The sequence below is a fragment of the Urocitellus parryii genome, chromosome 14, assembly GCF_045843805.1.
Source record: "Urocitellus parryii isolate mUroPar1 chromosome 14, mUroPar1.hap1, whole genome shotgun sequence".
In the NCBI taxonomy this organism is placed as follows: Eukaryota; Metazoa; Chordata; class Mammalia; order Rodentia; family Sciuridae; genus Urocitellus; species Urocitellus parryii.
This window is the reverse complement of record NC_135544.1, coordinates 41,133,014-41,145,247: the sequence shown is the minus strand read 5'-3', so window position 1 is coordinate 41,145,247 and position 12,234 is coordinate 41,133,014. Positions and strand designations below refer to the sequence as shown.

The following is a 12,234-nucleotide window of genomic DNA, read 5'->3' as shown; positions in this document are numbered from 1 at the left end:
AAGACTGAAGAAATTTCTTAACTAGAAATTATGTAATGAGTACAATATTTTGTGATTTTAGTAATTAATTTACATATGCTGATGCACCTACCATATGTCCTATTTTACCAATTCGTTGATATCTGGCGTGGCTGGTCCTGGGTGACGATATGAAAAAATTGCTTTTCAATTTTCTCATGCCTCCAGTGGACAGCTCCTGCCTCAGTCTTCCAGGAAGCCAGCACTCATGGTATTATCTGGCCACTCAGGAACCTCCACCCAGTCCAGTCCTGCCCATCTGCTGGGAGTCAACATTTCTGCCCTCTTCAATAGTCCTGTCTCTCTAGGTGCTCACATTTCAGTGGGTCAGGAAGAGAATTAACATGAAACCAATTCATACTAGGAACTAAGGATCCTGACAAGAGTTAATGATGATCACAGGCCTAGGACATTTGCATAATAAAAATATTACTCAGAGGAATGAATCCTTCATGGTGGCATTTCAAGGGCTTTGAATGAGGACCTTTGCAGACTCATCAAGTGATTCTGTGCAGGAATAGGCCCCCTGCTCTTTCCTTGGGTTTGGATCAGGCCTCTTTTCTCTCAACACTGTGACCAGTTGTCTTAATGTTAGTACTTGAGATGGTAATTGGCATTCGGCTCTCACTGAGACCTGTAATGCTTTCTTAATGTAATATCAGAATTGATAGATATCTCATTATTGCCATGATGCAGTACAGTTAAAGTTAGATCTTGTCTTATTCAAGGACAAGAATGTGAGGACCACCAGAGACACAGAGGTGGTTTGTGTTTTTGCCCATGATTTTTTCTTTTTAAAAAAAAAAAAAAAATATTGGAGATTTAACCAACGGGTGTTTTACCCAGTCCTTTATAGCCTCCCCAGTCTCTGGGATTATACAGCCATGTGCCACGGCCACCAGCTAACCAAGATTTTTTTTCTTCCATTCTGTAAGCCTCAGTTGTAGGACTTTAGAGCAGTGGTGAGTGCTAGACATTTTGGATCTGGGAGTAATCTTCTTTCCTTGAGACTTGGTTAGACATGTAGAAACTATGTCTTTCTTCTATATTCTGCCTGTCTTGGCTGCAAGGGTAATTTAGGGTATGAACCGGCTGTTCCAGAGTTCCTACACTGTGACCTAATGCTACCTCAGATTCAAGGCCTCTCAAGAATTCTCTAGGATTTCAAGTGTGGGAATGTCCCCTCTCTTCTGCAAACTACCCCCGTCTTCATTGTCCAAGCCGTTCTAAAGTGCTGGGAAATCAAGCTCCAAGAAATGGATAAATTGGCACATATTTTTATGGAAAATCATACTTATTACAATTGGTTCCAAATAAATTCCACTTGTCTAATTAAGCAGATTACTGATTTAAAAAAAAGTGTGTCCTGTACATACCAATGTCTATAACAGTGTCATTCACAATAGCCAAGTTATGACACCAGACCAGGTGCCTGTCAACTGATGAATAGATAAAAGAAATGTGGTATATACACATGATGGAGTTTTATTCAAGCATAAAAGCCATAAATGAAATTATGGCATTTGCTGGTAAATAGGTGGAACTGGAGAACATCATGCTAAGTGAAATAAGCCAGGTTCAGAAAGTCAAGGCTCAAATGTTTTCTCTCATGTGTGGAGAGAGGACGTTTTTTTTAAAAGGGATCTGTTATGGCTTGGATATAAGGTGTCCCTTAAAAGCTCACATGTGAGACAATGCAAGAAGGTTTGGAGGAGAAATGACTGTGTCAGAGCATCATCTAATCAGCAGATTAATCCCTGATGGGATAATTGAATGGTGGCTGGGGGCAGATGGGGTGTGACTAGAGGAACTGATTCACTGGGGGCGTGGCTAAGGGTATATTTTTTTTGTATCTGGAGTGTGCACTCTCTGTCTGCTTTCTGATCATGACCTGAACCTCTTCCATCCACCATGATATTCTGCCTCACCTTGAGCCCTGAGGAATGGAGCCTGCTGTCTGTGGATTGAGACCTCCTGAGACCTTCAGTCCTCAAATAAACCTTTCCTCCTCTACAATTGTTCTGTTCTGGTCCTTTAGTTATGACAGTGAAAAAGCTGACTAAAACACCATCTCATGAAAATGAAAGGGAGACCAATCCAGGAAGGAGATAAAGGATTGGGAAGAGGAGGAGAAGGGGGAAGTACCGTGGTACAAAATCTACCAAATTATGCTGTGTCCATGTATGAAAACGTGTGCACACATACACATACACATCTAGACTCAGACCATTGCAGCGAATATGTATACATTTTTGTTATTGATTGAGACACTTTTATGATTGGGTATTGGACCGAATCTAATTTAGGGGTCATAAAGCATAGCCACCCTCTTTAGAGCTCACACAAATAGGAAAATCGTATCAGAATTTTTCTATATGGGTGAATTAGATGTTTAATGAAAAAGGAAAATAGTTCAAAGGTGTGTAACTCTAACTTGTATTTTTACACAAAAAATGCTTTAAAAGTCTCAAAGAAAAAGATCTAAAATGGCAAATCCAAATGCATATGTAGGGACTTGAAGAAAACACACTGTTTCCCATGTTCTTGTTGTCCACAGTTCACCCTCTTTAGTTAGTAACCAATTTCAAAGAATTCATAGATAGTAAAATACACCTAATCCAATCACCTCAAATTCATTAGAGAATAAGAGAAGGTAACTAAGCAAGACACAAGAACATGCTGGGCATAGTGGCGTACGCCTGTAATCCCAGCCGCTACAATTGTTCTGGTCCGGTTCTTTAGTTGCAGCAGTGAAAAAGCTGAGGAGGCTGAGGCAGGAGGATCTCAAGTTTAAGCCAGCCTCAGAAACAGCGAGATGCTAAGCAACTCAGTGAGACCCTGTCTCTAAATACAAAATAGGGCTGGGGATGTGGCTCAGTGGTTGAGTGCCTCTGAGTTCAATCCCTGGTACAACAGGGATTGAACAACAACAAAAAAAATAAAAACCTACCACATTAATCTACTGAAGTAATGAATCAGCTGATTTGTATATACATTTTTTTTCTGGCTTTTGAACCACCTTTTATTTATTGAGTCTTAGGCTTTGGGTATGTGTTAGGGAGGTGGAGAAAGAACCTTATTTTGGCTTTAACGTCTGTTATGGTTTGGATGTGATTTGTCCCCCAAGTTTTACGTGAGGGAGGCTTGGTCCTCAGTATAGTGGTGGGACTTTTGAGACGGGACCCAGTGGAAGGTCCATGAGCCACCTGTAAGGACTGGTGGGGCTTTCATCCCTCTCTGGCCCTTTCAAGATTTGATCTCTTCCTCTCACCTGCAATCCTGGATTCTAATGTTGGCATCCACTATGGAGGGATGCAACCAAGGGGAACCCTGGCAAGAGGCTTTGCCTGGCTGTTTGGACTTTTGGCATCTGAAACTGTCAACTAAATAAACCTCTTTTCCTTACAAAGTTAGCTTGTCTCATCATAGTAATGAAAAAAAAAAAAAAGACTAATACAACATCCCTATCAGCAGAAACCATTTGAAACTCCTGTTTCCCAGTGGTACACGTAGTTAGTGTAGTAGCAGCAGGAGTGCCCAACCTTTTATATGGATATAATTTTAGTATGTATTGTCAGTAAAGCAGACAATTTTCTTGTGTCAGGAGTGCATTAGGTTCCCAGCTCAACAAAGACCAGGGACAGTGTTTAAGACTTTTGACTCAGCACTTAAAAATCTATCAACAACAGAATAATCTACTACATGAGTTCCCCATTTAGGATTTCACTTGCAAGATGTTCAAGTAAAAAAAAAAATTATATATATATGTGAATGCTGTGTGTGTGTGTGTGTGTGTGTGTGTGTATATATATATATATATATATATATATATATATAATTTTTTTAAACCACTCAATTATTTTGCTTGCTTGTTTGGTGTGCTCTACAGAAGAATACTGACTTTGTCCTTTTGGTTAGCTTTTCACTTGCTAAGTCTCCTTTCTCACCCACCAGGACACTCACCTCTTCTAAAAGGAATCAAGCTTCTGCAGCTCACTGATCCTCAAAGTACCTACTTGGCCTTAACCTTTGATTTGGTGTTGTTCAGGTAATCCATGGTGGTTCTGTTCCTGATACCTTCTCTTTCTGTGCACTCTTCTGAGAGTTTCCCAGTCATTTTGGCAATCTTAAGAGCAAGTCTGATGTTGCGTGCTACAAATGATTTTGTGATATAGATAAAAATCTCTTTGAAATTTGTCAGGAAAGAGTTAAATCTTCTGAAGTAGGATATAATTTTGCAGTTTTACATAGAAAAATGGTTCGTTTTTTTTTTCTTTTTCCCAAGAAATACTGCAGATGCCAAAAGTGGGGATAAGAATCCACTACAGATTTCATATCCCTGGGAAGAGTAAATCAGGCTACAACGACACGCACTTCAGGTAGGACATGATACACATTCCACACACCTGTGAAAACCCTTTATTAAAGCAACAATCAAGATACAAGATAGATCTTTTTTTTTTTTGCTACAGTAATGACAACTTATATTAGTCATTTGTTTACATCCTTAATATATTTTTAAAAGTGAACATTTTATAGTTCACAAAATCATCAGATTGACATTTCCGCCCACATTTTTCATCTTATTTTCCAATTTAACAAAGGACATTCATAACTACTGAAATACAGTAACCCAAACACAGGTGAAAGCGTCTTCTTTGATCATAACATTATTAGCTGTTACATGGTGCTGGAAAGTTACATTGGGAGGCTTTTATCACTGGTCAAATGAAAATAATTTATGCCAGAATATTCTTAGAACTACTTCTATTTTTAATTTCCTTTAATAGCTTTCATTTTGATTTTAAGATTCTTAGCATTAGCCCCTTAATAAATTCCACCTCTTAAAAAACAGTCATTTAAAGAGTGTCATCATCCTCACATATTTTCTTGTATAACAGGTAAACACTGAGTTCTTTGGGAAATGTAATAAGCAATTCTGTTCTATTTGATTATTTCCCCCCACAATTGATCGGTTTAATCCAAACCCGCTCATCACTGAACATAATTATAAAAATGTCATTAGGAAGATTAACTTTGCTATCTATGTTGAGGGTTTCTTTTTTAATGAATAGGTGAATGTAGAAGTGACCAATATCTTGAAGATAACAGGTGCTCAAAATATATGGGTGAATATACAATGAGGTTTGGTAGATATTTAAAGTTAGCTTAAAAAGCAAGACTAGAAATAGGAATTACTTTGGGGAATGCCAAAGGAATAGGTGAAAATAGGTAAAGGATAGCAGCTGAATTGTGCTGAGAAAAAAAAAAAACAGTATCTGAAATATAATTTAATGTTCCATTTCTTACCAATTGAAAACACTGAAAGGAAATCTCCAGTTAACAGAAGCAGAGGGATTGCCATTTACGTTTTAGCACTGATACACCATATTTTAAATGCTGAGAGGTGACTGATTTGCCTTCCTAAAATATTTCTTCCAACAGCGGGGGCTGGTATTTCTACAGTCGAGGTGGTTTGTGTTGGCTGCATTGCATGCAGCTCACTGATGGTCAGTGTCCCTGTTCAAAACATGCAGGTGTTCTCTGTGCCTGATATTTTCTTCACATGCTACAGAGCTGAGCAGATCCTAGATCACTGGTGAATAACAACCCAAGCATTAGATTTAAAACATGCTATCTATTAAAACAATTTATATAGCCATGATCCAATGCACTCAGTCTACCTGTCAAGTTGCTTTTTTTGTAATCTCACATGTGCCCTTCCAAAGGAAGTTGAAACACTCAGACTTGTGCAATTGAAAATGAGCCAAACAATTAAAAAGACGAGGGAAGGGAATCCCAGAATCCATTGTGTGGGATGTTGGGCCTTTCAGCCTTAGTTGCAGAAAGGCTTACAAGCATCCCCAACGAGATGGATATAATGACATGGCACGACAATGTGGTGGGTGAGAACACTCAGGCAATTTTAGAGTGATTCCTTTATGTTATATTTTACATACATCACATTTGGTTCCTAGAGATTTTAGTCAAGTATAAGTATTTCTTTTTGTCAAGTATGATGTACAAAAAGATGAGAATAGCAGTAGATGTGCCCTAAATATATGAAAATATAATATATAAAAGAAAACCATTATAAATTACATAGATTTCCCATATAAAATTCTGCTTTGTACCCATTTAGAATAAATACCATCCAAGTTTATAGATCATCTAAGTGAATTAAGTATGCATACATATGTGAATCATTTTTAGAAGTTCAAGAAAAAAATTGCTAGAGATATGACCAAGAGGACTCCGAAACCAGAAGTTGTTTGGTTTTAAGAATGACTACATAAGACCCAGAGGACATGGCTTGGGATTTAGCGTTGGAAATTTTAAAACTGCTCATATAAGTCCAGTGTATGAGTGTGTGTCTGTACAATAATTCAGCCACACTTCTAAGAATTCCTAAGAAGCTTGACAGTTCACTTTATTTTTGAAAAGTCATGAGGTCTACATTTCATATTCTAGCATAAGGGCCTCTCTCATTTCATGAATGCTGTAGGATGGAGAGGAACCGTGTAGGATTTCTGGAAGGAGAAATTTTCATTATCAGCCAAGCTCCCTGTAAGTTGGCTGTTATATCAAGAGCATTTTGATGCCTTAAAGAAGGAGTTTTGAAAATTTATATCATTCCTGCCCCACCAGTCCAAAGAAGAGAGACCAGACCATTCCAGAAACATTCTTTGGTCACACATTTCAGCTCTTGTTTCATAAAAAAAAAAAAAAAAAAAAAAAAGCTGCCCAGTTTATTATCCCTAATCAATCTCTACATGGAATGGATGTCTTCTGTGGTTTTCTTGTGGAAATCAGCATGGGGTTTGGTGGAATGAGAACTGGATAGAATGGGGCCAAGTTCACCTGACATCACAGATGAGTTTCCTAGTCTCTGTTGCTATTTTGGGCTTATAATTTGAAGGTAAGAGTTTGTTAATCTCCACAACAATTGGAAACCTTTCTATTCTAAGAGGGGGAGACAAAAAACTCACCTGCAAATTAAAAACAAAACCATAACCCAGGGATGGGAATAGGAAAGAGAGTGGAATGAATCCGACATAACTTTCCTATGTCCACATATAAATACATCAGTAGTGAAACTCCACATCATGTACAACCAAAGAACAGGATCCTAATTAGAATAAATTATACCCCATGTATGTATGTCAAAATATACTCTACTGTCATTGTACGTCTAAAAAGAAAAAATTTTTAAAAATCGGCAAAAAAAAAAAAAAAAAAAAACAAACAAAAAAAAAAACAAGAACAAAACCCAACCATAATCCAGATAGCCCAAACAGGAATGATGGTCTTTTGACTGCTCACTACTAATTTCTTTAGGTGAACCCCCGCCCCCACCACAAGATGCTTCCAACTAGGTGACCTTTAAAGGTATGTCTGGTCAAACCGTGCCTTGCCAGATCACCTTCCATATCAGTTACCTATAAATAAACCTATCATCCAGACCTCTCCTAAAGCCATGCCCACTGACCTCAGTTACAGAGCCAGACACCTTTAAGGTGAAGTATGGATCACAGGAGCATCCAGTCTCATGCACCCATTTTTGCTCCCATTTGTTCTTTTCTTGTGCAATGGGGATTACTGAGGATTGAAAACATTCCATAAAACTCTGTTTGAACTTGAGGGCTGTAATGGACCACTGAACACTGCCTGCATGTTTTACAGATGAAAAAAGATTAAACCCAGGAAGAAGGGACCTTTCCAAGATCACTTCCCCCGATGGTGAGAGTGAAGACTCTGTGGGTCTGCTCTCTCACTGTGGCCCATTTAACCTCTGACTTCACAGCCCCAGATGCTCATCACACTTGATACGGCCATGACTCACTCCTTTGCTTTACATGAAGATGTAGTAAAATACCACTCATCCTAAGACTGAGTCTAAATTCTAGAAGTGGTCCTAATGATTTCTGGGGGGTGGGGTGGGGGAGGAGATTCCACAATTTGTTTAAAATGCTATGGTTTTTCAAAACTAATTCTCTTTATTTGAGTAATGCAGCATAAAAATATTTGGAGAACCCAGGGATGAAAGCAAAAAATCTTTAGAGTAATTGTGAAAAAGACTGAAGATGTTAATATTGGTCTCTGAGAGAGTGATGGCGTTCGGAGCTCATCTAGTCTGCCCCCTCTTACAGACAGGGAGAGTGAGGTCCAGACTTGCCCCATGCCAGGCAGCCAGTTATTGGCACAGTCAGGGAAATATTAAGCCTCTGGATGACTAGTTTTATCTTCTTTCCATAACATCACGCTGCCCTGTGGGATTAATAATTCAATAATTTTGGCATAAAACTTGATGGCATGGTTCTCTATGCCATCACCCTAGTCATTCACTCTCCCTTTCAAGAACCAGGAAGTCAGTAGGTCGTTTACACAAATGGACCTGGTTATGCACTTCATTGATCCTTGTATTTATGGCCCTAAGTCAAGTGTTTTAGTTGACTGACAGTGCGTGGTCCTGCAAACCCTTCTGAGATGCCAAGACTCTGTGACCTATAGGAATTCATGAAATGACTCTGTCTTTGGAAGCGATCAATTTTCCAGGTAAAGAACCAGTCTTGGTTTGGAGGATGATGTTACTTCAGTGTAAATAGTTTTCATGAGCAGAGTGGGTATATTTAACCTTTTACAATCTCCCTCCACACCTCGGCTGAGCTCCCCAAAAGGCTCTCAGAATTGGACAGGTAAACACATTTTTTATTTGACTATTAAAGTGCGATTCTGGGGCCAAGTATTTCTCAGTTTCATTAGAGCAGCTTCATTGGAAACAAACAAACAAAAGCAAAGTATGAAAACAGACCTGGGGAATGAAAAAAAAATAATAATAATGATCCTAGCAACTACTTTGGAACATTACAAATGACTTGCAGATATCAGTCCTGGAATGGGTGACTGATACCAAAGCCTCTGAGGTAAACCTTTCCGGAGAAAAATAAAAGTGAAGGTGATAAAGAGGACTCCATCAGAAAGAGCAATTAGTATTAATATAATATCAACTACTCTGTTATAAAGGAACAGTGAACATAAATAAAACTGAGAAGAAAGTGCAACAAACCCATGTACGTGCGTTTGCTATTGCAGCAGACCTATAATTTTTAAAAGGAAAAGCAATGCCGATGCATTGGACAGAGCTCTGGAACTCAGGAATATCTTACAGTAGTGTACTCTTTGCCAGAAGGGCATCGCCAATTATAGGGGTTTGGCAGAAAATGGCCAATTCTAAAATTCATATCACAGGGACGGATACCTTCTGTGTAACACTTATCAATTCTGCACCCTGATCTTTCTCGCCTCCTTTCTACGGAGGAGGTGCCAGTCACGTAACCTGTGCGCAGCTGTCTCCCCTTTTCCCATGGTCTCACTCCTACCTACAGGGATGAGTCTCCTGGTAAGGCTTAGCGGCAAGTGCGAACTACATCTGTGTTACAAGGAGCAGCCCCTGATTTTCTCGATATGCATAGCTTTTCGGAGTTGCTATTAGACATGGCTTTCGTAAATAATGCAGGTGTTTTTGTCACGTGTCACGGCTGGCTCTGTGACTTCCAGGTGAGCTGGTGGCAGGCCTCGGTCTGACACCTCCACAGGTGTCGGCTCTTCGGATGTGAGCTCGGTGGATGTGATATCTGTAGAAGGTTCTGCAGTCTCCGGGGAACGCTCGGCTGAGGGTTCTGTCTCCTCTTCATCTCTGACCTCAAACGGTACCCCCTCTTGGTCGTCCATGTGATCCTTTTTGGACTGGGGGTGAACGGACACCTTGATGGCAATCTGCTGGGGCTGTTCGTGCAGCGAGGAGGCGTCCGAGTCAGCAGTGGGAGAGTCACTCCGCTTCAGAGAGTTGGGGATGGTGAACACCTCATCCCCGTCGGTGGCCTCCTGGCCTTCTGGGGTGTGCCTTACAAAATTCTGTCCCTGCTCCTCCAGTCCAACCACTTCCATGATTTCCTCCATGATGGTCCTGCAGTTCATGATGAGGGGAGGCAGAGGCACACTCCTGGCCAGCTCTTCGATGTAACGGGCGAACTCCATGGTTTTGAACTGGGTGACTTTGGCAAGCTCTAGGGTTTTGGCTGAGGTGATGATGGGGATCCGCTTGGCGATCTCAAAGGCCTTCTGCAGCTTCTCTGCACCTTCTGTCCTAAAGAACTCGTTGATGGCTTTCTCGGTCTTCTTCAGGTGGCTGCTCATCATGCACAGGCGGGTGATGTTGAGGATCATGACGATGGTGAAGGCCACGAGGCAGACAACCATGTAGTAGACGCCCATGTCTCCAGAGGTAAAGATGACTCTCAGGGTCACCGTGTTGTTCACAGTGCCGTAGATGTTAGAAGCCACGCATGTGTATTTCCCGCGGTCTGAGAAGGACACCTTGGTGATGTTCAGGAGGCCGCCACTGAGCATCTGCCACTTTCCTGTCAGGAGAGAAGAGATGAGAACCAAGGACAGAGAGTCCCCGTTACTACAGACATACACTGGATTTCCAAAAAACATCTCGTAACAGTAACAAGGGACACTGGCTCAATGTGCTCACTATGTGCCAGTGACACGTATGAATTCGTTTCATCTCTATACCCGCTCAGTGAGGCGATGCTAGTCCTGGCCCCACTTTATAGGATAAAGAAAACAAGGCCCCCATTAAACAGTCTTCCCCAGGCTACATGTTTGGAAGTAGTAAAAACTAGAAGAGCGAACGTGTATTCAATGAAGAGGCTGTATTCTTTTTTCTTGTTTCCTTTTTTGTGGTGCTTGGGATTGAACTCAAGGCCCCACGCATTGCCAGGCAAGGGCTCTAGTCCCAAGGCTGTGTTCTTCACTACCACACAATATGGCGCAACTCCACATCCTAGTGGAAAATGAGAGGAACGATCTGGAAAACATGGCTCTTAGAAAAGAACTCCTTAACCGTAGCATCTGATTTTCTGGACTGCCTGTGAGCATGACTACTGAATACATATATTCCCTGAGGATTTTAATGCCTCTCAGAAGATAAAGCATGTAAGATTCAATATCGAATCGGGAGTAAATCAATTATAATTGTTTACTTGGGTTTCTCATATTTGAGATTGATCTTATCCTTCTACAATCTCAGTTAACTGGAACACAATTTATGTCATGAATTTTGACAATCTGCAATGAATACTCTAGTCGACTTCAAGTTACAGGCTGATAATGTGACGGTTCAGAGGCTGGGTATGAATTCCTATCGGTTTGCTTTTAGCCTTGCAAATAAATTAGGCCCATGACAAGGAAAATCAGCCTGACAAGAAAGAATGCACTTTGAAAAATGCAATTCTTCCATCCCCTCCCTGGAAAGGATCTTGTGCTGCTTTGGGAGTGAGGTTCTGAATCCAGCGACGTTCTCCATTCATTCTTAGTTTACCGGCAGCTCAGGAGACCCCTGGGAAACACGACACTAGGTTTACTTCCGGGGTCTTGGGGCTGAGTGAGAAATGAAATCCAACTACCTCCCTGGGCTGTCCTATAGAGCAAGGAGTCTCCACACCAGGCCTCTTGGGAGTTCTAAGGAGCAGGCACATATTTCTTGGTAAGAGCACTGTAATTCCCTGAGCCAACCCTGAGAAACCTCTACTCAAAGTCGTGACAGTTTAAGCCACAGCTTTTAAAAAAGTATCTACTCTGCATTTTATTTTACTTCTTTCTTTCCCTTATGGCAATGACTTTTACTTCTAATTAAAAGCTTCATGCTTCCCCAAATCAGCACGCTTAAAAACAAACAAAACCCAAAAAACTCTCAAGCACGTAAGTGACCAGGGTCTCATACAACTGTGGAATGCAGCAACAGAAGGCCTGTTCTATTCCAGTGTCCTCTGTGCCAAGGAACATTCCTGAAGAGGCCCAAAGGGGCAGCGAGGTACCTTCCTGTAGCCACTTGTGCTACTGGCTCACTGGCTGTGGTGAACCTGGCAGGAGGCCTCTTGGTAGATGATGACACATTACTGTGCCTTCTGAAAGGACATCAGTGAAGAGTGGCTCCTGGCATCCCTCAGTAACATGTTTCCAACAATTCAGCCAGTGTACTGCCCCCAGGAATAGACAACACTGGTTTGGGAAGGCTACACCTACCCAGTATCTAGTCTGTGACATTCTCTCTCATTCATGGGTGAGCTTTCCACAGCTCTTCTTCCCTGAGCATGAATTTTGATTCTTCAGTTGCAGATTAATTCAAATATACATGACTTGGGCCAG

The 12,234-nt window shown here is 40.9% G+C and overlaps 1 protein-coding gene across 2 annotated transcripts in view; it reads right to left on the bottom strand.

The window, feature by feature from the left end:
* Positions 1–7,936: 7,936 nt before the first annotated feature.
* Positions 7,937–12,234, bottom strand: part of Mfap3l (microfibril associated protein 3 like) — a 37,584-nt gene continuing 33,286 nt past the window's right edge. For both annotated transcript variants that reach the window (XM_026389737.2, XM_026389738.2), the window contains one exon: positions 7,937–10,439. In XM_026389737.2, coding sequence (XP_026245522.1) covers positions 9,508–10,439 — 932 coding nt within the window. In that variant the 3' untranslated portion in view covers positions 7,937–9,507. The remainder of the gene's footprint in view (positions 10,440–12,234) is intronic.